The sequence below is a fragment of the Trachypithecus francoisi genome, unplaced genomic scaffold, assembly GCF_009764315.1.
Source record: "Trachypithecus francoisi isolate TF-2019V2 unplaced genomic scaffold, Tfra_2.0 Lachesis_group11, whole genome shotgun sequence".
In the NCBI taxonomy this organism is placed as follows: domain Eukaryota; kingdom Metazoa; phylum Chordata; class Mammalia; order Primates; family Cercopithecidae; genus Trachypithecus; species Trachypithecus francoisi.
Genome location: NW_022681456.1, coordinates 112,062,661 through 112,088,262, shown reverse-complemented (window position 1 = coordinate 112,088,262; position 25,602 = coordinate 112,062,661). Strand labels below are relative to the sequence as shown.

At 40.6% G+C, this 25,602-nt stretch overlaps 1 protein-coding gene and 1 pseudogene across 10 annotated transcripts in view; both read left to right on the top strand.

The window, feature by feature from the left end:
* PLEKHA5 (pleckstrin homology domain containing A5) overlaps nt 1-25,602 on the top strand; it is a 260,555-nt gene that overhangs the window by 163,315 nt on the left and 71,638 nt on the right. For 6 of the 9 annotated variants that reach the window (XM_033222724.1, XM_033222723.1, XM_033222726.1 and 3 more), the window contains one exon: nt 2,240-2,323. In XM_033222724.1, the coding sequence (XP_033078615.1) occupies nt 2,240-2,323 (84 nt within the window). Of the gene's footprint in view, nt 1-2,239; nt 2,324-5,469; nt 5,590-6,440; nt 6,495-13,818; nt 13,997-21,815; nt 22,156-25,602 lie in introns of those variants that run through there. The other 3 variants (XM_033222732.1, XR_004439999.1, XM_033222729.1) reach the window with 3 other exon arrangements.
* Nucleotides 22,358-24,522, top strand: LOC117090426 (annotated as a pseudogene). Its single transcript, XR_004440000.1, has 3 exons — nt 22,358-22,725; nt 23,027-23,516; nt 23,822-24,522. The product of XR_004440000.1 is annotated as a serine/arginine-rich splicing factor 11-like (transcript).

Genomic DNA, 25,602 nt, shown 5'->3' with positions numbered 1-25,602 from the left:
CATAAGAAAAATCTGATCTAATACAAATTAATGTGTTTGGTGTAACAATTGGCTCTAAATTACATGCTGTCATTCTTAATCGTATTTTTCTTGTTCTTGGCCAGAATATATCATCTGTTTTGACAGCAAATATGAGATGAATCTATATTCTCTACCCAATTCCCGACCGTCTACTACTGCTACTCCTAAAAGACTTCTCCAAAATTGCCAAATTTTTCTTTCAAACTATCCTGTCCTCTTCCTTGATCCAGATCAGTGGTTCTTAAAGTGTAGTTCATGGAACCCTGTGGGGCTTCTGTCGCCATGACCCTTTCAGGGAGTCAAAACTATTTTTATAATCGTAATAAAGCATTATTCATTGTATTCCTACTTGCGCTAGTAGTACAGAAGTGATGGTAACATTTCTGGCACCTTAGCATAGATCAAGACAGTGGCTCCAGACTATACTAGTGGTCATTATAGCCTTCACTGCCACATACTTGAAGTAAAAAAATAGAAGTATCAGGTTCACTTATAAATCTCATTCATGAAACAATAGAAAATAATTTTATTGAACCATAACATTTTGTTACATATTCTTTTACTGTTTACTTGTGATGAAATGGTAAATGCATAAAGCACTTCTGTGGCATACCAAAGTGCTAACAGTTGTCTCCCAGTAAAACACGTGACGGAGTTGCAAACTGAATTAGCTTCTTTTATTGTGAAATGCATTTTTACTTGAACAAAAGACAACTATCAATATTCAGACGTGGTATTTGATAGACACACTTTCTCAAAATGAATGCTATCCTGTCACTTCAAGGAAAACAACTGACAGTATTTGTCACTGATGACAGCGTTTGAGTTTTCAAGCAAAAAATAGAATTTTGGAAATCATGTATCTGCCACTCTGAACTTGACAGCTTTCCGGTGCTTAAAGATTGGTGGTGATATTAACAGTTGTGATTTTTTAATATTGTATACTGACATATGTCAACATTTGGAACATTGCGTAACTCACTGAACCAATATGACCAGTGTTTAATATCACAAGATTCATTTAAAGTTCAAATAGACCAGTGGATATTAATGTAACAGAGTATCAAAAGTTCGTTGATAAGGTTTCAGATATCACTTTGTTACTAACCTTTAAAAAAATACCACTTTTTTGAGCTATAGCGCAGTGCCAGAGATGAACATCTATAATTATCAAGAAAAACTATTAAAGTTTTCTTCCTTTTTTCCAACTGTATATATTGAGGGTAAATTTTCTTCACATACTTCCACTTAAAGAGATTATCACAACAGATTAAATACAGAAACAGATACAAGAATCCAGCCAGACATTAAAGTTTTGCAAAACTGTAAAACAATGCCACTCTTGCCACTAAATTTTCTTTTTAAAAATATAAAGGGATCCTGAGGCCAAAGAGTTTTTGAGAACCTCTAAACCAGATTTTAGAATTACTCTGTTCAGGCCGGGCACAGTGGATGTCTCCTGTAATCCTAGCACTTTGGGAGGCCGAGGTAGGCAGATTAATTGAGGCCAGGAGTTCGAGACCAGCCTGGCCAACATGGTCAAACCCCATCTCTACTAAAAATAAAAAATTAGTCAGGTGTGGTGGCATGCGCCTGTAATCCCAGCTACTTGAGAGGCTGCGGTAGGAGAATCTCTTGAACCTGGGAGGTGGAGGTTGCAGTGAGCTGAGATCTCACTATGCACTCTAGGCTGGGCAACAGAGCGAGATTCTGCCTTAAAAAAAAAGAATTACTCTGCTCATCCACATCAGCATTTTTTGAAATGGAGCCTTGCTGTGTCACCCAGGCTGGAGTGCAGTGACGCTATCTCAGCTCACTGCAATCTCCACCTCCCAGGTTCAAGCAATTCTCCCACGTCAGCCTTCCGAGTAGGTGGGATTACAGGCCCACGCCACCACACCTGGCTAATTTTTTTGTATTTTTAGTAGAGAAAGGATGGGGTTTCACCATGTTGGCTAGGCTGGTCTCGAACCCCTGACCTCAAGTGATCTGTCCACCCTGGCCTTTCAAAGCATTGGGATTACAGGCGTGAGCCATCGCACCCAGCTCCACATTAGTATTTTATGACACAAGAAATTTTAGTCTCTATCATCTTTTATAAGCACTAATAGCAATTTTAAATGGTATTTCATAATATGAATTTAAGATTTCTCCTTGCTGACATTGACAAGAAAAAAAAACTTTACCGCAGAATTACATTGTACCTTTACTTTCCTAGCATGTCTATGTGCCTGACAGAAGGTCAGTGCCAGCTGGCCTGACTTTACAGTCTGTTAGTCCCCAGAGCCTCCAAGGGAAAACGGTGAGTAATATCTTTATTTACCATACCATGTTTTATTTATGTGCTACACAGGAAGGTACATATCTAACATAGTTTTTAAGTTTGAATTTTCAGAGGTTTTCCCAAAGAAAAAGCATTACTGCTTTTGTGCAAGAGATGCTCATCAGAAGAATTTGGAATCATGTAGCCATTTCAGTGTTTTAGTGGATACCGTTTCCTAAGTGCCTGACTGGCCAAATAAAAGATTGTATTTTGAGACTTTACGGCCGGGTGTGGTGGCTCATGCCTGTAATCCCAGTACTTTGGGAGGCCGAGGCGGGTGGATCGCTTGAGATCAGGAATTCGAGACCAGCCTGGCCAACATGGTGAAACCCCGTCTCTACTAAAAATTCAAAATTAGCCGGGCATGGTGGTGCGTGTCCGTAATCCCAGCTACTCGGGAGGCTGAGGCAGGAGAATCACTTGAACCCAGGAGGCGGAGTTTGCAGGGAGCCGAGATCCCGCCATTGCCCTCCAGCCTGGGCAACAAAGCGAGACTCTGACTCAAAAAAAAAAGGGAAACTTTATTGTGTAAGCTAAGTGGGTTTCTTTACTTTGTTAATTCCTTTATCCTTAAAACAGAAGTTGCAGTAATTCATTAGTGAACAAATCCAGCAAGCAGCTATTTGTAGTCAAACTACCAGTGTATTAAGTTTTTCGTGTGGATTTTTAGATTAACTTCTTTAGAGCGGTTAATAAAAGAAATTGATTTGCATATCAGCAGAAAAAGAAGGACTGTAACAAACATTCCAGCAAAGAAAGTACTTACCATTATCATTTCATTGTCAGTGTTATGTTAATTGGAAAGGAGTTATATTAGCAGGATACTTCTAGTTAAAGAGAAAAGATGACTTTTCCTCACTTCAGTTTATTTTAATGGTGTTCTTTTATCAGGGACACTGGCTTTATTGTCAGTAGATAGCCTAAGTTTCTGTAAAGATGTGACTTTAGCACCTGTGTATATCGTTGTTCATTATTTAAAATTCCCTTTCTGCAGTAATCAAATTCATCTTACGTGTTTTGTAAAAACATTGTTTTATTTTATCTTTTACACGTTTAGATAAAAGGAAATATTTCCTTGCTTTAAACTTCCTGCAGTTTGTTTGCCAAAGATTATTTGATTAAAACTAAGAACTTCTAAATGTTGGAATTTTAAAACATTAGATTGTTGACCTGAAGAATAGTCATTAATCACAAAGTAAATGCTAAATTGCATACCACAAATGTTTCTCTTCTGCCTTGCTCCCTCTAGTGGGTATTTAGCACAAAATTTATTTACAACCTCTCCTTTCTTTGGTCAAATGTGCCTCTTTATTTGGCCTCAAAATCTAAATAAAGTTATTGGTATCTTTCATCCTTTTGAAAATCTCTTAATCTTTTTAGCTCCATAAATAATAAATCAGAGTTTCAGTTTTTCTTGTGGTATCACTCTGATTTCTTGTGGTTCTTAGAATATCTATATCCCTTACCCCACCTTACCTTCTCCCTGGCAAGACCTCGAGTGTTGGAGATGATGATCATAAAACACGGACCTTCCTAGCATCATGAGGTCACAAGATAGAATTGGCATCAGAGCAAAAGCAACTGTTCTTTTTCTCTTACATGGTTTATTTAAATCTCACACACCAAACCTTTGACCATTAAATATACAGTAAAAAACTGTTGTCTCACCTGTGGATACCTAGTTTTATCTAAAGAATCCAATAGTAACTATGGTTTACTTCTACTAACACTTTTTCTGTCTGAAGGCAATAATTTTTAATACGATTTCAGATAATGGTTAAAAATGATTTCTGTTTTTGAAAAGAATTGTAGGAAAATAAAGAGCAATAACAAACAGAACAGAAGAGAGTTAGTGCAATGTGTGGTGTAGGCAAAACAAACCAATCTCAGGAAAACTTTTTAGCCTGGACTTTTTAAGACTACATTGCAGCACTCAAGTGAGGAGAGTCTCCCTGTAGCCCGCTTTCAGTTGTTAATCGTAACAAAGCTCTGAGAAACCAAGTAATATTTTATGGGCTGTAAGACTGCCAGTGCCCATACTTTACTGTATTTCTAAGAAAAGTATATTAAATTGGCCCATTAAGGAATTTCATCCACCATTGAAAATTTGTTTTCCTTTGGATCACAGTCACCAATCAGGACCCAAAAAAAAGGTTCTCTTCTTTTCCCAGAGTGAAGGAAGGTTTATGTGCCCATGGAAACTTTTTCTTTTTCTTAAAAAATAAAACTGATCTTTTGGTCCTAAAAAATGCTATATGAAAGCACTGACAGTGACATTTCAGAATATAACTGGGAAATAATTAATAGTACCCAGATCCCAAGTTTAATAATGTGAAGATATCCAAGTTTTACATCAATTTTATTTTATTTTATTTATTTATTTCTTTACTATCTATTTATTTTTGAGATGGAGTCTCGCCCTGTTTCCCAGGCTGGAATGCAATGGCACGATCTCAGCTCACTGCAACCTCCGCCTCCTGGGTTCAAGCGATTCTCCTGCCTCCCGGGTAGCTGGGATTACAGTCGCACACCACCACGCCTGGCTAATTTTTTGTATCTTTAGTAGAGACAGGGCCTCACCATGTTGGCCAGGCTGGTCTCAAACTCCTGACCTTGTGACCCGCCTGTCTTGGCCTCCCAAAGTGCTGGAATTACAGGCGTGAGTCACTGTGCCCGGCCTACATTTATTTTAATTATTTTATATACCTTCTGTTAGAAAGTTGGACATGTAGGTATTTGTACTATTGCTGGAAAAAGGTGTAATTTTTTTAGACATCTTAGTAAAATATCTTTTAATAATTTTTAGTAGCACTTATGTACAAACCTTTATAATGGTTTTTTGACATTGTGCTTTTTTGTACTTAACATTTAAATATTCTCATGAGTTCTGAGAAAATGCCTTAATATACTGTTGTTTTGCTGTATCTTTTAAAGTAACACTGTTCCTTCTATTTCTCTAGATATCTATGCATTTATGTAGGACCTATCATCATAGTGCCTAGGCACTATGTTTGATGTCAACCATAAGAGGAAACTTGCCAAGAAATCTTGGTTTAATATCTGTCACTTAAGACAACAATTAATCTGTTTTCCACTGTTTGGATTCTTAAATTGTACTCCTTCAGCCAGAGGAGCTTACGCTGCTGCTAATAAAGCTGAGACGGCAGCAAGCCGAACTGAGTAGTATCCGGGAGCATACGTTAGCACAGCTCATGCAGCTAAAGCTTGAGGCCCACAGTCCAAAGGTCAGCTATGGAGAGATTTGTCTGTGTCGTCTGCCATCATCACTTATTTTGAACCACTCATTAGTCAATATGATCAGCGTCATTAGTGTTGAGCATGAGCCCATACCATCATTATAGTGACAACATTAGAATCTCCTATTAACCCTTTGAGAATCCAACTTATTTATACATGACTGAAAGAAAATGCAGGTAGGGTGCATTTCTTCTTAGCCTTCTACCCACCCGCTCACCCACTGGCTTTTGGTTTTGAGGAAGGAAATGCATACAGTACTTCATGTATGCATTAACTTCATGTTGTTATTCACTGAATACTGTGACTTCCACGTCTGGTAAAACAAATATTGAGAAGTCCTATAATTTCCAGTAAAACAATGAATTGAAAATTCATTATAGCTTTAATAATAACTGCCTTTTAAATGTTAAAAATTAATTTTAAAATATCTTTTATTTTTAATGAAAGCAATGAACACATAACCATTTCTCAAAGGGTTTATAGCTCTGGTTATATAAGAAACATCCTATTGAAAGAAGTAGTACTTTATTACAGGAAGTAATTGACATGTAAAAGTTCTAACAGTCAGTTTTTGCTAGAGCTATTTTAAGGAATTTTTCTGCTTAATAGTTCATTGTTCATATGCATGTCTACTTAATTTCTTACAAAACAAAATATAATTTTATAATTTAATATGTCAGCGGTACCATTTACAGGGGAGCATGTGCGTGAAAGTTGTCGTGCACTGTGATATAATAGGTTGTAGTAAATTACCTGTTTTTCTTATTCCAAAATTGACCTTTTCTTGAATTCCACATCCTCTTTCTCTGTCCCTTTTTTCTTAATTGGTGCCTACTAGAATGAAATTCTTTCACATCATCTCCAAAGGAACACCATATATTTGGATCATCAGGTGGGATTCATAGAGATATTCTTACTTTTAATACTTAATAGAACTTCTTAAATATAATACAGTTTTTCAGGCTACTCAGCTATTTCAATCACTTTGAATTAATAACATGACCTTTACAAGTGATAGAATATGAAATCCCTGACCAGGTGAATTCAGGAATTCCATAATAAACAGGGAGAAAGGACAGATGTGGAAGTAAAGGGGGGATACAAATGTTGGATCAGCCGAAATTGACAGCCTAAATTCTCTAGACTTCTTTCTTCTTATCCCATTAAAACGCCTCCTCCTTGAGGCTTATCTCAGCTTGGAGTTGACCTAATTAAACGAACAGACACGAAGCTGTGAATTGTCTTGTTGGAAGGCAAGAAGGAGGGTGAATGTAGTGTGCTCTGGGGGAGTTTAAAGGTGGGTGAAGTTGACTGCATACAATGGCTCATGCCTGTAATCCCAGCACTTTGGGAGGCCAAGGCAGGCGGCTCACTGAAGGCCAGGAGTTCGAGACCAGCCTGGCCAACATGGAGAAACCCTGCCTCTACTAAAAGTACAAAAATTAGCTGGGCATCACAGTGAATGTCTCTAATCCCAGCTACTCAGCAGGCTGAGGCACGAGAATTGCTTGAACCCAGGAGGTGGAGGTTGCAGTGAGCTGAGATTGTGCACCACTGTACTCCAACATGGGCTATAACTCAAGACTCTGTCTTAAAGAAACAGAGAAAGAGAGGGAGAGAGGAAGGGAGGAAGGAAGATGGGTGAAGTGTGTAGTGGAGGTGATTTTTAGTTGCCTGTCCTTATTCCCTGTTTGCTGTGTACTTCCAGTGTTTGGTCTTTGCCAACGTGTATAGAGCCAGTTTCATAGGAGGCTCACGTTCCTAGCATTAGCTTAGTGGTGGCACCAGCTGTGGCTGGTTGAGGCGAATGATCAAAAGGGAAAGTGGCAATGGGCCGGGTGTGTTGGCTCATGCCTGTAATCCCAGCACTTTGGGAGGCTGAGGCGGGTGGATCACCTAAGGTCAGGAATTTGAGACCAGCCCAGCCAACATGGCGAAACCCTGTCTCTACTAAAAATACAAAAATTAGCCAGGCATGGTGGTGCGCACCTGTAATCCCCACTACTTGGAAGGCTGAGGCAGGAGAATCGCTTGAGCCCTGGTGGTGGAGGTTGCAGTGAACCAAGATCGTGCCACTGCACTCCAGCTTGGGCAACAGAGCGAGACTCCATCTCAGAAAAAAAAAGGAAAGTGGCATTGAACAAGTAGTGACTCAGTTTTTATAAAATGCTCTATTAATATTTAATTTTAATTTATTGGGAATTTTTTGTTATTAGACATAATTTCTTTCATTGAATGCATTTTTTATATAAATCAAGCTAAAACTTATTCTAGCTTGTTTCAAAATGTCCAAACTTGACTATTTTATCAAATAAAGAGGTTACTGTGGAAAATAAGACAAATGCTTTCATATTTATATTTGCCTGTTTGAAACAAAACAGTAATGTGCTACTTTAAATTAGTTGTATTTAAAGAGGGATTTTGCATTAGGATTACCCTTTGAAAGGTGTTAAATCATATTCCTTATTTTAATTTTTAAAAGTAACACACTTTTGGTAATATAAAATTTATATATTGTTCACAAAACGTTTTCATCAGCATTTTGGCCATTGGAATGCTTTTAAAATGAGCATTTCATGTATCCAAATTCCAGATCTTCAATCCAGAGATTGAGGCTATTGAAATTTAACCACAGCGTATATTATGTACTTTGAAAGCAGTCTAATAAAGACATGTTAGCTAATAAAATAGAAAAATCCGTCTTCCTTCATTCTGCACTGCCAGAAAGCTGCTAAGATACATGGGAAATAAAAAACTCATTTGTATTTAGAGCCGCAAAAAAAATAGGTTTAATAAACAATGATATAAACATGAATCTGAAGTTATCCGGCATCTCAGAAAATAAACCTTGTGGTTTGCTGTAACTTATTACCGACCTCATTGAATCAAAGCTGGAATTGCAGAGACATAGAACTTCAGAAAATTTTAGAGGACAGGTAAATATACCAAAAACACCACCATTTGCTGAGATGCTCCTCCTCAGTCACTTTCCCAGGTTGAAATTGTGTTTTATCCCTTTACCTAAATGACCTGGATCCTGTTGAGTCTCATGTTCCCATCACTCGTCTCGAAGAAAGCTTTGTTGAACCTTTTCTATTGCTCCATGCTTGTGGTCCTACAGGTGACTTCCAAACATCCCAATGTGTTATTGATCTTCTCTATTCTCTCAACATGTCACCAAAGCTTTTCTAGTAATTTATCTGAAATAAAGTTATTCAATTTTTAAAGTTTGTGATAATGAGAAGAATTACAGAATTGTTTGAATGATATTTTGTGTTTGAAGTAAGAATATTTTGATAGCAAAAATTGGGCCATTTTTAGGTAATAATTAGACAGCATATGAAAACATGGTGGAGACTTTGCCCCAAAACTCAGATATAATTAAATATATATTATCTTTAAGGTTTCCTAAAGAAAATCTCTCTTTAAATAATTTTATTAAAAATTTATGATTTAGATAACTGCGTTTTAATAAAATTTTTCATTCAGCTCAAACATTTCCAGCTTTTAATCTTGTTACTGCCAGTAATGTAACATTTTAGATGACCAGGTCTGTTGTTTTTGTAGCGATTATCGGTTCCCTGGATTTATGAATTGATTCATCAGTTTTATATAACCACAAATTCGAGAGTAGGTTATAAAATCTGAAAGAGGAAAAGGCTCTGGTCACATTTTATACTATATATCATAACAAATGAACATGTGCTCATCTATTCTCACTCTAACACAACTGCCTCCCCTAATAAATCATCAGAATAACCCAAGACCAGCAACAAAATGTAGTTTTCCTCCTGCCCCTTGTGAGGGACTGCAATAATCAAAAACCAAACTGTAATTTCTTTAAATTCTGTTAATAGCTGTCACTATTCATAAAAAAAATAGACCCAAAGAGTATTCTCATAGTTGCTTCAGAGGTCAACTCATTTCTGATGCTACTGGAATGTTTAATAACAAATAAAAAATAAAATTGCCTTATCTGAAAGTCTACAGATTTACATATTAACAGGCAATCCAAAAATCTTGCCTTCTGGTGCCTGTAACTTCAGCAATATAATTTGATTCTCACTATCACCGTTTATGAGGATGAATCATGTATTAAAGTGGTTTTAAAGTAACAATAGCTCTACTAATTACATGGTAGAATTTTCTTCTTTTTTTTGTTTTATTGTGAAGTACAGTATTACAGTTTATTTATGCTTCCATAGCCCAGTTACTGTATTATTTGAAGTCTACATTTATATAATACTAGCCCTGGTTTATTTGTCATTTTTGTGAATCTTAAGATAGCATAGGCCCAAAGTAGAACCTGTATACATACAGTAATCCCAACTATATATTTTATGTACCTCATCCATGTAGAGAATGAATAAATACATAATATATCAGTAACTCATTTTCTTCTCATCCAGCTTAGTTGTTGCTAAATATTGGAGACACTTGGTTACAGTTTAAGTGAAACTTGCCAGTTCATCCTAAAATGCATCTACTGAATGGATTTAACATTTGTTAGCTTTTTCCATGTTTATTTTTTTGTCTAAGTATATAAATGGGATGGGGGGAAGCCACAAGTAAAGTGTTGCCCTTGCTATGTACTTGCCAGGAGATTGGAAGTAAATTTCAGATTATCAGCAGTTAAAATGAGGTCTCCTCCCCCGAAGAATGAAGTATCCTGTTGTAGTTGTTTGAAGTGCAATAGTGGCTGGTGTTTATTTTATGAGGGAAAGAGAAAATTTTGAAAAAAATTTTTTTTCTTATCAGAACAGGGCAGATCAAGCGTAAGCTGCCCTGCTCAGCAATCATTTTATGATTAGGAGTCCCTAAAAGGTTACACAGAGCCAACTACAAGTCATTTGTTTGAAACTAGAGTAACAGGTTTCCATAGGAGCTGATTGTAGCCAAACTATTTGATGATATTTGGTTGTAAGATACAGAAGGAGCACACTGGTTGTTTTGGCTCCTGTACCCTACTGGTTATTAAGGATTTTTAATAGTAACCCTGATGGTTAGATTCCCAAGCCAGGCCATGAAAGACAGTATTTTACCCTGTGCTATATCTGAAGACCAGACTGATAGTATCACACACCCTAACCACACTGAAGAAAACATCTCTCTTAAAAATGTATTCAGTGGCTGGGCACAGTGGCTCATACCTGTAATCCCAGCACTTTGGAAGGCAAAGGCAGGTATATCACCTGAGGGCAGAAGTTCGAGACCAGCCTGGCCAACATATAGTGAAACCTCATCTCTACTAAAAATATGAAAATTAGCCAGGCGTGGTGGTGGTCACCTGTAATCTCAGCTACTCAGGAGGATGAGACAGGAGAATCACTTGAACCCGGGAGGTGGAGGCAGAGGTTGCAGTGAGCCAAGATCATGCCACTGCACTACAGCCTGGGTAACAGAGTGAGAGTCTTAAAAATATTTATATATATATATATTCAGCGTGGCCAGGCACCGTGGCTCACGCCTGTAATCCCAAGACTTTGGGAGGCCAAGATGGGTGGATCACCTGAGGTCAGGACTCCAAGACCAGCCTGGGACAACATGGTGAAACCCCATCTCTACTAAAAATACAAAAATTAGCCGGGCCTGGTGGTGTGTGCCTGTAATCCCAGCTATTTGGGAGGCTGAGGAACGAGAATCACTTGAACTGGGGAGGCAGAGGTTGCAGTAAGCCAAGATCATGCCCTGCACCCCAGCCTGGGTAACAGAGCAAGACTCTATCTCAAAAAAAAAAAAAAAAAAAAAAATGTATTCAGTGTGCGAACCTCAGATCTTAGGCACATGTATGCCTTCTCGGCAGATCTAACATTGGGAGTGGGGACTTGAAGTTTCTCAGTCTTGTCACTTACTAGATCTACGCTAGTTTCTAGTTCTTGGCTCCCGTAGCCTGGACCAGGACTGGTTGGGTTGAGCAAAAGAATGAAATTAGGCATTCAGAAACTAGACCAGGCACTGAAGAGAGGAAGCAGGCAAAAACTCCGTGAATGAAGAGGTAGCACTTTTTTGATCCAGGCATGAAAGCAGTATTAATAGGAATGGGGAAGTTAGAACATATTTCCCTCCATTTTCCTCACCTCTATTTTAGCTTTTCCTTCCATTTGTTTCTTACTCTTTTTCTTTCTAACATTCCCTACTAGTGTTTGAAGAGCAGTTGTGAGGGAACTCAAATGATATTCCCCTTTTCCTTTTCCTTAATAACCTTCCTGTCAGGTTTTCAAGCAGGCAATGATAATAGAAGGTGAGATATTAGGAACTGTCACTACAAAGTATGTAGGTGGAGATGCGCAGAAGGATCCAGAGACTTAGAGGAATGCTTCACCTGACTTTGGTAAGCATGCTCCCTACTGTGGGTAAACCAAACATGTACGAACCCCCTGCGAATCATGATATACTACTGCAGTAACCAGCCTCTCCTTTTAATATCAGATAACTAAAGGACCTTATCCTCAAAGTCATGGAAAAGCAGGAAATTTTTCATGACAAATCAGTTTGCCATAGTACAATTAAAAAAAAAAAAATACAGTTCAAGCATACTTACATATTCTTTTTTGCATGACCATGTTAAAGGTTTGCCAGAGTCAATAGCTAAATCCTTCTTTATAATTTATCAGTACTTTTTTTTTCTTGAGAATGAAAAACATTTCATGTTTGTTCGGAGATCCAGTAGACTGGGGGTAGATTGTCAACAGAGTCGGCACCTATGTATGTGTCCTTTTTTCAGTACATTTTTTAAAAAACAATTATCAATTTCTTGTGAGGAGGGTAAGAAAATCGTTTTTGGGCCAGGCACAGTGGCTTACGACTGTAATCCCAGCACTTTGGGAGGCCAAGGTGGGTGGATCACCTGAGGTCAGGAGTTTGAGACAGCCTGGCCAACATGGTGAAATCCCATCTCTACTAAAAATGCAAAAAATTAGCTGGACGTAGTGGTGCATACCACCCGCTACTCGGCAGGCTGAGGCAGGAGAATTGCTTGAACTCGGGAGGCAGAGCTTGCAGTGAACCAAGATCGCACCACTGCACTCTAGCCTAGGCAACAGAGGGAGACTCCATCTCCAAAAAAAGAAGAGGGGCAGGAGGGACAGAGATAAAACTCAGAAAATTCTTTAGCAGGATATGAAATAATAATAATGACAGAACTCTAAGACTAAATGGATAATGGATTAGATTAGAATTTAATATGTGTTTCTTAAATTGGCCTATCTAGTGCTCTCACGTTATTATCATGGGTCTGTTCTTAGCAGTTATCTGTCCCATTTTTTTAGCTTTTTTTTTTTTTTTTTTAACCTATCTCAGTGCTAAGTGGGGAAGATCTCTGTCTCTTGGTGTTCTCTTAACCGAGAATTCGTCTTCATCTATTCATCATTTTACTAGCTGTCACTGTGTGAGCTTCATCCCTAGCTATTTCATCCCTAGTTGTTTCTTTCTAGTGGTCTTTGTAAGAGTGTAGAAGCATTCCTTCTTTGATAATGTTAAATTTGTAAGTTTCAGGTGACATGTGAAACCTTTTTTAAGATTTTTCTCAAAGTTTTGAAAAGCTATTAGCCAGGATCATGGTGTAATAAGACATAACGTTTTTCCTTTAAAAAATTTAATTGCGTGTGTAGAGTTAAGAAGCTGTTGTACATTTATGATTTAATAAAATAATTCTAAAGGGAAAAAAAAAAGAAATTTCTGCCGTCAGCGCATCCTCAGTATACCCAAAACAAAGCTTGTCATCTTTTTTTTTTTTTTTTTTTTTGAGACAGTCTCACTCTATTGCCCAGGCTGGAGTGCAGTGGCACAATCTCAGCTCACTGCAACCTTCACCTCCTGGGTTCAAGCGATTCAGCCTCCCGAGTAGCTGTTATTACAGGCACCCACCACCATGCCTGGCTAATTTTTATATTTTTAGTAGAGATGGGGTTTCACGATGTTGGCCAGGCTGGGTCTCAAACTCCTGCCCTCAGGTGATCCACCCGCCTCGGCCTCCCAAAGTGCTGGGATTACAGGTGTGAGCCACTGCACCTGGCCCAAAGCTTGTCATCTTTATCCCTCAAGTCCCTGACCAAAAAGTTAATGCAAAAAAAAAATTATAATACAGTGAAATGGTTCAGAATATCAGTTAGATTAACTTTGGTCATGTCACAAACATTTATTGAATACATCCTCCTTCAGAAGGAACTCACTGGGCTTTGAGAGCCATTAGCACTCTTGCTTTACTGTTTGCTTAGACCTGGAACTTAAGGCTGGCACCTTAAAACCCCCAACGGAAAAGAGGATAACACATAGAGAAAGTGAGGCCGAGTCTCCTCTACAGGCTATGGCTGGGACTGCCCGACACCAGCCTTTCACAGTCTGACTGATCAACAAGAAGAAAAACAAGTGGCAGACTACCTGGAAGGACCTAAGGTATGACAAGCCTCCTTGGCATCCTGCCTGCCACTCCATCACTGTAAGGGTGAAGATTTTCCAAATTTGTGAAAATGGCAGAATTAAGTCAGACAAGTGCCTGAAGTTGTATTATGTTCTCCTAAAATCTTGTTTGCCCAATATCAGCATGTATTAAAGTTAAACAGATAACTTTAAACTGGAATTAAAAGTACTTTAAAAACAGTTTCACTGAAAATGGAAAAATCATGAGATTCTGTAGAACTATCTGAACAGATTTTTTTTAGCTGATTACACGTTGGCATGGTGTTTGCTCAGAACAAAGGCTACCATAATGCCTTATGTATGCGAGATCCCTCATTACCATTTAGTCAGCAAATCTTGGCAGTGCTTCTCCTGAATCTTTAGTCAGCAAATCTCTGTAATGCTCCTCCTGAATCTTTGCATGCACATGGCAATATTCCTGGTCTCACATCTAGATTTCGTTGTGTACCCCATTTTATTTTATAATAGTCTTGGATATTCTTCATCTTAATTTCCCTGGCTTTGGATAATAAGTTCCTTAACTGTAAGCCTCCACTCTCACATTTGTAACAACAGAGTAGTAATGTGAACCTGTAAGGGTTGTTGCGGATTAATTGAGGTAATATCTATAAACTTCTTAACACAGTAAGAGGAACTAGTAAGCCCTCAGTGAATGGGAAGTCTGTGACTGCTGAAATTGAAATTAGGTCCAGTTGCTCATTTAATCTTCCTAAAGCTCCTGCCACATTATGTCTTTTAGCCAACTCAGGAAATTTCACAAACTCCTTTTGCCCTACAAAAAAAGTCTCATTTTGCCATTTAAGCCTTCAGTCTTCCACCACCACGCCACAACTTGTGAAATAATTCCTCCCCCATAAACCTGTTTCTCCAGCCAGTGACTCACCATTTCTCAGCTACTTCCAAAGCACTCGCTTCTCTGCATGGTATACCTGTGTAGTGCCTGTTCAACCTTATTCTGTATCACTTTACAGTTCACAAAGCACCATCCTATACAACTTCCCACTTGTTTCACATACGCAGGCTCTGCAGCATACGGACCAATTACCTTTATCTCCGTTTAATCAGATTCCGTGACTTGCCCAAAATCATAAGCTAGGATGAAAACCTTGTATTAATGGATTTTCTTTCATCTTTTAAAAATTCTGTTTTAACTTCCTTCAGAATTGATGGGTCATTCTGTTCTTAGAGTTTCAGGCTGCTGTCTTTGTTACCTGAGGAATATCAGCTTCTGGCCATGGCTCTAACAAGACAGCAAAGTGAAAACAAAATTTCCCTACCAATTCTAAAATGCATAGTAGTTATACAGTTCTATTTTTATTTACAAAATATTATAAATATTATTTACAATTACAATATTACAAAAGTAGCTCATTGTATCAGGCTTTGCTTCTGTCTTAATTTTACAGTAGATTTTGCCTCTATCTTAATTTCATGTACATTTTTCAGCAAGTTTATTCATTCTGCAGAGATGTGTGGAATTCAGTGTAAGGCATGACGCTAGTGCCTACAATGTAGAATTCTTGTTCAAAACCTGGAAGGAAATAAGGTTGAGTATAAATGCCAAAAACATTTCTAAAATTGACCTAAAGGTATCATTATGTTGTTGAAACAGAAGCTGATAAATCTTTGAATTAATGGTAGGAATTCAGCTACTCAGTGCCATTTGTAACCTCGTAAGAACACAGTTAACCATTAATAAAATCCAAATCCTTGTATCTAGAAGTTATTTTAACTTTGATTTAAAATTTTGACGGGTGCGGTGGCTCACACCTGTAATCCTAGCACTTTGGGAGGCCAAGGCGGGCGGATCACCTGAGGTTGGGAGTTAAAGATCAGCCTGACCAACATGGAGAAACCCCATCTCTACTAAAAAATATATATATACAAAATTAGCCTGGCGTGGTGGTACATACCTGTAATCCCAGCTACTTAGGAGCCTAAGGCAGGAGAATCTCTTGAACCCAGGAGGCAGAGGTTGTGGTGCGCCAAGATTGTGCCATTGCACTCCAGCCTGGGCAACAAGAGTGAAACTCCGTCTCAAAAATAAAATAAAATAAAATTCAAATATATTTTAGAGTAGATTTATCCATGGCAAGAACAAGTACCTTTTTGACTAACAGATGTAAGATTTTCACTTCAGGAATTTTTTTTGCTTAAAAATGGTAGATTTTAGTGTATCCTTAAAATATTTGAAAGAAGAAAATGTGACAATTTCAAACCTTATGTTCACAGTAAAAGATTTTTTTAATTGATCTTGAGTTCTTTTAATATTTCCTGTTTCCTGTGGGTGCCAGGAATAAACATAGTAGTAGCCTTGCTTGAAATTAAAAGAACAGTGATTAGGAAAAGACCATTAAACAAGGAAAATATATTAAGCTACTAAAGTAAAAAAAAAATCTGATCTGTAAAATTTATCCATTGCCAAATACAAGTAAATTATTTGGAATGGCACTAGCCCAGGCCTTCAAAGTTTGCTTTCAAATACACCACAGGTACATAATCTATCTTCCTTGAAGAAAAGGGAAATATTATAAAGTCTAGCTGTATCTTTAAAAATACTATTGATTCTTAGGACTATATAACAATAGTAATGTTTTCAGATTTTACTTATAGGAAAAACATATAAATAATTTATTCAAATTACTTTAAAACTTCTGAAGTAATCTCAGTAACCCCTTCAGTTATAAAGAGACTTTTTACATTCTTCTGTTACTCAAGTCACTTCACATTTCCCTGCTTCCTGTTAAACAAAGAGTGATTTCAATGGGTAGCATACCCTTCAATCTCAGGATCTTGGACTTTCAGATGTGCCTGGAGAGAGAGTGGAAGGCAAATTTACATTGTTATTATCTAAATGACCTATTTATAAAGACCCTCGCATTCCCTAAAGCCTCACCCTGGGCATGTCAAATTCTTTAGCTTTTTAGTTTTGCTGCACATCTTAAGAGTTTATTGATATAGACACAGGAGGACATTCTTGAGAAAATGGAGTATTCTGTGATTACTCTATGGGGCTTTTTGCTTTTGTTAAGACAGATTCCCAACTTAAAAAATCTTTTTCAAAGAAGTCATTAAGAACTCAGGAAAAATTCCCTTTTCCACTTAAATGGAAAATGACAGCAAAAGATGGGTCATCTTCTTAGTTAACAGTGAAGGACAGAAGCTCTGCTCTGTATCCACCCAGACTGTTCAAGAAAAAGGAACTATTAGCACAGAATTCAGACTCAAGTATTAACTAAGTTACAAGACAGCTTGAGCAAAGGTTTCCCCTTCTGCAAATGAGTTGGAGATCATGGGTGAAATCATACTTACTTTACTGGTCCTCTGTCGCCCAGGCTGGAGTGCAATGGCACGGTCTTGGCTCACTGCAGTCTCTACCTCCCGGGTTCAAGTGCTTCTCCTGACTCAGCCTCCTGAGTAGCTAGGATTACAGGCGCCCACCACCACACCCAGCTAATTTTGGTAGTTTTTAGTAGAGACGGGGTTTCACCATGCTAGCCAGGCTGGTCTTGAACTCCTGACCTCAAGTGATCCTCCCACCTTGGCCTCCCAAAGTACTGCAATTATAGATGTGAGCCCCCACCCCCAGCCTACTGGTCTAGAATTTTTAGACCTGGTATCTAATATGATAGCCACTAGCCATGTGGCTATTTAAATTTGTAATTACATATATATAAAAGTAAAAACATTTCCTCAGTCATGCCAGCCCAATTTCAAGTAGTCAGTATTGAACTACACAGATGTGGAACATTTCCATCATCACAGAAAGTTCTGTTGGACAGCACTGTTCTAGATGAATTTTTTTTTTTTTTGAGACGGAGTCTTGCTTGTTGCCCAGACTGGAGTGCAGCAGCACGATCTCAGCTCACTGCAACCTACATTTCCCGAGTTCAACTGATTCTCCTCTCTCAGCCTCCTGAGTAACTGGGACTATAGGCGCATGCCACCGCACCCAGCTGATTTTGGTATTTTTAGTAGAGATGGGGTTTCACCATGTTGGCCAGGCTGGTCTCGAACTCCTGACCTCAGGTGATCCACCCACCTCAGCCTCCCAAAGTGCTGGAATTACAGACGTGAGCCACCACACCCAACCTCTAGATTATTTATTATATAAACTTTTAAGAGAGCAATTAAGCTACTGCTTAATACTTGTTATACTTAAAGGGAGTATGGAGAATTAATTTTTTCTAAGGATGAATTATATGAATGACCATCTTGGCTCTGCTCACTACTCATCTTTTTCCCCCCTCCCCAAATGATTCAGGGGCATTTTACCTCATGAGTTAGAATATCCTATTTTTTCTGCCTTCAGAGAGCTGGTCTAATTTCTCCAGAGATAGATTTGAAACAGACATTTAAAAGCTACTAAAGTAGCTGGCACAATGGCGCAAGGCTGTGTAGTCCCAGCTACTAAGTAGACTGAGGCAAAAAGATCACTTGAAGGCCAGGCGCGGTGGCTCAAGCCTGTAATCCCAGCACTTTGGGAGGCCGAGACGGGCGGATCACGAGGTCAGGAGTTCGAGACCATCCTGGCTAACACGGTGAAACCCCGTCTCTACTAAAAAATACAAAAAGCTAGCCGGGCGAGGTGGCGGGCGCCTGTAGTCCCAGCTACTCGGGAGGCTGAGGCAGGAGAATGGCGTAAATCCGGGAGGCAGAGCTTGTAGTGAACTGAGATCCGGCCACTGCACTCCAGCCCGGGTGACAGAGCGAGACTCCGTCTCAAAAAAAAAAAAAGATCACTTGAGTCCAGGAGTTGTGGGCTTTTGTGCACTATGCTGATCAGGTGTCCACACTAAGTTCAGCATCAATATGGCAACCTCCTGGGAACGGGAGACCACTGGGCTGCCTGAGGGGGTGAGCCAGCTCAGAGGGGAATGCAGCAGGTCAGAACGTCCATGCTGATCAGTAGTGGGATCACATCTGTGAATAAGCACTGCACTCAAGCCTGGGCAACATAGTGAGATCCCGTGTCTGTCTGTCTTTCTTTCTTTCTTAGTATCCTTTCTTTAAGCCTTTTTTTTTTTTTTTTTGAGACAGGGTCTGGCTTTGTCACCCAGGCTGGAGTGCAGTGGCAATCATGGCTCACTGCAGCCTCAACCTCCTGGTTTGAAGCGATCCTTCTGCCTCAGCCTCCCAAGTAACTGGGACCACAGGCCTGCACCACCATGCCCAGCTAATTTTTTGTGGAGAGGGAGTTTCACTATGTTGCCCATGCTGGTCTCAAACTCCTGGCCTCAAGTGATCCACCTGACTCGGCCTCCCAAAGTACTGGTACTATAGGCATGAGCCACTGCGCATGGCTGAGACCCCATCTCTTAAGAAAAAGAATTACTAGGTGGGCACGGTGGCTCACACCTGTAATCCCAACACTTTGGGAAGCCTAAGGTCAGACGTTCAAGACCAGCCTGGCCAACATGGTGAAACCCTGTCTCTACTAAAAATTCAAAAATTAACCGGGTGTGGTGGTGGGCACCCGTAATCCCAGCTACTCACGAGGCTGAGGCAAGAGAATCGCTTGAACCCGGGAGGTGGAGGTTGCAGTGAGCTGAGATTGCGCCATTGCACACCAGCTTTTAAAAAGGGGTTAAAGGCCGGGCGCGGTGGCTCACACCTGTAATCCCAGCACTTTGGGAGGCCGAGGCGGGCGGATCACGAGGTCAGGAGATCGAGACCACGGTGAAACCCCATCTCTACTAAAAATACAAAAAATTAGCCAGGCGCGGTGGCGGGCGCCTGTGGTCCCAGCTACTTGGGAGGCTGAGGCAGGAGAATGGCGTGAACCCGGGAGGCAGAGCTTGCAGTGAGCCGAGATTGCGCCACTGCACTCCAGCCTGGTGGACAGAGTGAGACTCCGTCTCAAAAAAAAAAAAGGGGGGGGGTTAAAATCTCTTAATGCTATGTCTTATACATAGACAACAAGAAAATATTATAATCTAGATCCAATATTTGTGTTTACTTAGTTTGAAGTTTTTTGTCTTTGATAGTTGTGCAGTTACCTTGATCAATGTCTGGTATCAACTCATCTGGACCTTGAAAAATTATTTGGCAATCCTGTTTACTTGAATTGGTGCTAGGATAGGACCATGGTTCACAAGTCTGACTTCTCAGAACTGACAGTAAATCTTCAGAAAGACAAAAACAAAGTACAATACTCAAGGCTGTCTTTCCCCCAGTCCCCAGTAAGAATTGCCAGGGCCCAGACCTGTGTAGGTTTTAAATTTCCATAGGTAGTTTTTTGGGGTGGCTTTTTTTTTTTCTTCTTCTTTTGTCAGATATGAGAACTACACCAAATAAAGGAGAAAAGTCAGCTGGGTGTGATGGCTCATGCCTGTAATCCTAGCACTTTGGGAGGCCAAGACGGGTAGATGCCTTGAGCCCAGGAGTTCGAGACTAGCCTGGCCAACATGGCGAAACCTGTTCTCTCTCTCTTTTTTTTTTTTTTTTTTTTTTAATTCTTTAGTTAGAAATGAAAAAAGAAAGAAGTGTAGTTTTTCTGAAGCAAGCACTGTCTTGGTGCTAACTTTTTTCATGTGTGGAACACATAGAAAGTGATGTTTGTACAGCACCTTGAAACAAGCAGGGGGTGATGCCAAGAGCCTTAGCCCTGCAGGGACCCTACTAGGCCTTCTGAAGCTGACCTTGTAACCCATTTCCAGCCCATGGATGTCAGTTGGGAAATTCCGCACAAGATCCTAGCAGGTGCAGTTACATATAATTCAATTGAATAAATGGTTTTGGATGATGGGATTTTAAAATCAAGTTATTCAATAGGCAGGGCGTGGTGACTCACGCTTGTAATCCCAGCACTTTGGGAGGCCGAGGCGGGCAGATCACGGGGTCAGGAGTTCAAGACCAGCCTGACCAACATGGTGAAACCCCGTCTCTACTAAAAGTACAAGAATTGCCCTGATGGGATGATGAGCGCCTGTAATCCCAGCTACTCAGGAGGCTGAGGCAGGAGAATCACTTGAACCTGGGAGGCAGAGGTTACAGTGAGCCAAGATGGCACCACTGCACTCCAGCCTGGGTGACAGAGCGAGACTCCGTCTCAAAAAAAAAAAAAAAAAAAAGCCCAGCGCAGTGGCTGAGGCCTGTAATCCCAGCACTCTGGGAGGCCAAGGCAGGTGGGTCACCTGAGGTCGGGAGTTTGAGAGCAGCCTGACCACCGTGGAGAAACCTCATCTCTACTAAAAATACAAAAAATTAGCGGGGCTTTATGGCACATGCCTGTAATCCCAGCTACTCGGAAGGCATGAGACAGGAGAATCGCTTGAATCTGGGAGTCCGAGGTTGCAGTGAGCCGAGATCTCGCCATTGCTCTCCTGCCTGGGCAACAACAGCGAAACTTCGTCTCAAAAAAACAAAACAAAACAAAACAAAATCAACCTATTTGAAGACTGGGCGCGGTGGCTCTACTAAAAATACAAAAAATTAGCTGGGCGTGGTGGCGGGCGCCTGTAATCCCAGCTCCTCAGGAGGCTGAGGCAGGAGAATCGCTTGAACCCAGGAGGCGGAAGTTGCAGTGAGCTGAGATCGCCCTATTGCACTCCAGCCCGGGCGACAGTCCCAGACTCCGTCTAAAAAAGTAAATCAAGTTATTCATATTTGCCCAACAGACCTCAAAACTGTTAAAGAGGCCAGGATTAAGTATCAGATTTTCTAAATAGTTTTTCTAAACATTTGGACTTAGACATTCCAAGTAAAAATATGTTTTGTTGTGAACAAAAATACACTGGCATTATTATCTAAGTGTATTTCCAAGATGTTGCCACGTATGTTTTCTTATTTACAGCTAGAGTTTATTATGAAAACTGTGGGGTTGGAGGCGAGATGGAGGCGGCCGTTTGTTTTCTCGTGGTCTCCAGCTAGCGTGCTCGCTTCCCCTCCCCCGCGGCTTCTGGCGGGGTGGAGAAACGGTGGCGGTGGCAGCTGGAGCAGCAGAGGCTGGAGCATCGGACACCCCCCTCCCACGAACCGGTTCCTCTTTCCCCTCCTCGCTGTGTGTTTGATGTGTTAAAGCAGGAGCGAGAATGCGAGCAGCGCCATGAGCAACACTACCATCGTCCCCAGCACTGCGGGTCCGGGCCCCAGCGGCCGGCCTAGTAGCGGAGGTGGTGGCGGCGGTGGAGGCTGTGGCACCGAGGTAATAGATGACTAATCTCCCTGAGTGCTAGCTCTGAGCAGATGCGGACTCTCTTCGGTTTCCTAGGCAAGATCGACGAACCACACCTCTTCCCGCCGGATAATTCACCTTTGCCAATCTCAGTCTTGTTAAGTTCCATGATCCAGACTCAGCAGTTGTGGCACCACGTCTGACACTGTGTTCCTTGACAGAGCTTTGATAATGTACCATATGCAGAAGGAGTTATTCCTGATAAGGCTAAGGCTTGCTTGTCTCTGTTGGCACCAGCTAATGCAGTGGCAGGTCTTCTGCCTGATGTTGGGCTCCTGCCTACTCCTAACCCACTTACTCAGACTGGCGCTGTTCCACTGGCTGCTTTGGGGGCTCTTACTCTTGGTCCTGCCCTTGCTGCCCTTGGGCTTCCTGGAGCAAAGTTGAACTCAGTCCGTTGCCACAGATCAGTTGCTGAAGCTTATGAGTACTGTTGATCCCAAGTTGAAGCATGTAGCTGCTGGTCTTGTTTCACCAAGTCTGAAATCTGATACCTCTAGTAAAGAAATAGAGGAAAAGGCCCGGCGTGGTGGCTCACACCTGTAAATCCCAGCACTTTGGGAGGCTGAGGTGGGTGGATCACTTGAGGTCAGGAGTTCAAGACCAACCTGACCAACATGGTGAAACCTCGTCTCTACTAAAATTTCAGAATTAGCCGGGTGTGGTGGCACATCCCGGTAATCCCAAGTACTTAGGAGACTGAGGCAGGAGAATTGCTTGAACCCCGGAGGTGGAGGTTGCAGTGAGCCGAGATCGTGCCATTGCACTCCAGCCTGGGCAACAAGAGCAAAACTCTGTCTCAAAAAAAATATAGGAAGATATGTAAAGAGTACAAGAAGCACAGTCCCTAATTTCGGCTGCTATAGAACCAAAGAAGAAAGAAGGCATTCAAGATCATCTTCTAAACACAGACAGTCAAGAAGCAGATCAAGAGGGTGATCACATTCTAAGTCTAGGAGTCGTTGATGATCCAAAAGCCCAAGACAGAAAAGATCTCATTCCAGAGAGAGAGGTAGAAGATCAAGGAGCACATCAAAAACGAGAGACAAAAAGAAAGAAGACGAAAGAAACGTTCTAAAACACCACCAAAAAGTTACAGCAGAGCTAGACATTATAGAAGTACAAACAGAGACGACAATGAAAAAACAGGAGTGGAACAAGATCTCCTAAAAAGTCGCAGTCTCCTAAAAGAAAATTGTCTCTCTCACCATCTCCTGGGAGACATAAAAAGAAGAAGAAAGATAGTAGGGATGAAAGAGTAGGGAGAAAGATAGTAGGGATGAAAGAGAACAATCAACAAACAAGAAGAAGCCGGGCGCAGTGGCTCAAGCCTGTAATCCCAGCACTTTGGGAGGCCGAGACGGGTGGATCGCGAGGTCAGGAGATCGAGACCATCCTGGCTAACACGGTGAAACCCCGTCTCTACTAAAAATACAAAAAACTAGCCGGGCGAGGTGGCGGGCGCCTGTAGTCCCAGCTACTCTGGAGGCTGAGGCAGGAGAATGGCGTGAACCCGGGAGGCGGAGCTTGCAGTGAGCTGAGATCCGGCCACTGCACTCCAGCCCGGGCGACAGAGCAAGACTCCGTCTCAAAAAAAAAAAAAAACAAAAACAAAAACAAACAAGAAGAGTAAAGATAAGGAAAAGGACCAAGAAAGAAAATCAGAGAGTGATACAGATGTAAAAGTTACACAGGTTTATGATGAACAGGAACAGGGTTATGACAGTGAGAAAGAGGAAAAAAGAAGAGAAGAAAGCAATAGAAGCAGGTTCCCCTAAAACAAAGAAATGTTCTGTGGAAAAGGGAACTGATGATTCACTAAGAGAATCCAAAGTGAATAGGAATGATCATCATGAAGAAGACACGGATATGAGTGACTGAATATTGCCTCTATGGGAATCCAACTGTATACATGCATCAGTGTCATTCCTTTGTGTGATTTCTGAATGCTATATTTGTTCATCTCAAACCTAGATGTATACAGCTCTGAGTTATTAATGGCTATAAAGCTCCTGTTATTGATACTACTTATTTACATCAAAAAGCTTTTAGAAAATGGTATGACGTAAGCAGTTCTTGTCATGGTGAAATCTAATGGAGTAACCAAGCAGTTTTACTCTTGGTGCTGCTTCATAACAGAAATGAAAAGCTGCATGCTCCTATAGCAGGAATGGATTGTTTATGTCATATAATTTCCTTTATTAAGTTCACTTATAGTACTTCTAGAATGTTATGCATCGGATTAATAGAGGCATGTAGGAAATGCACTGATTGCATGTTATTGTGGCAAGAATATCCTAAATGTCATTAAAATCTTCCAACATGATGGATCTACTTATGGTCTTGTTTGTTGACATGACAAATTAACATTCTTATAGTTCCATCTGGAAATGAGCATTTGAAATAGATAATCCGGCTGGGCACAGTGGCTCACGCCTATAATTTTAGCACTTTGGGAGGCCGAGGCGGGCAGATCACCTGAGGTGAGGAGTTCCAGACCAGCCTGGCTAACATGGCGAAACCTCGTCTATACTAAAACACACACACAAACACACAAAAATTAGCCAGGCATGGTGGTGCATGCCTGTAATACCAGCTACTCCGGAGGCTGAGGCAGGAGAATCACTTGAACCCAGGAAGCAGAAATTGCAGTGAGCCGAGATCATGCTACTGCACTCCAGCCTGGGTGACAGAACGAGACTCCATCTCAAAAAAAAAAAAAAAGGAAAGAAAGAAGGAAAAGAAAAGAAATAGATAATCCTTTAAGCCTTGTGACAAAATTTTTGTCATTTTGGTTTAACTTTGAATGGTTATTATGCACTAACCTTTTTTGATGGCTAATTAGGGTTTAATTACAGAAACAAGATTTCAAGTAAAACTGTCTTTGGCAGTGAGTAAATAGTATATTTTGAAGTAGAGTTGTATACTTTTTCATAAGATGTTTGGGAATTTTTATTCCTGAAATAGTTTATTCCACATCTACATCAGTGAAAGCTATCTACCGATCCTGAGTCCATCTTAAACAAAGAGAAAACTTATCTCTTGCCCTTATTTTGAATTTTCCACTCTTCCATTAATTTGTTTTAAGCTCAGCGTTGGGAAAAAAGGGATAGTGCATTTTAAATTGTCCTTCATATGCTTTTAAAATAGGACAAATTGACTGGGTGTGGTGGCTCACACCTGTAATCCCAACACTTTGGGAGGCTGAGGCAGGCAGATCACCTGAGGTCAGGAGATCGAGATCAACCTGGCCAACATGGTGAAACCCCATCTCTACTAAAAATAGAAAAATTAGTGGTGGGTGCCTGTAATCCCAGCTACTCAGGAGTCTGAGGCAGGAGAACACTTGAACCCAGGAGGTGGAGGTTGCAGTGAGCCTAGGTTGTGCCACTGCACTCCAGCCTCG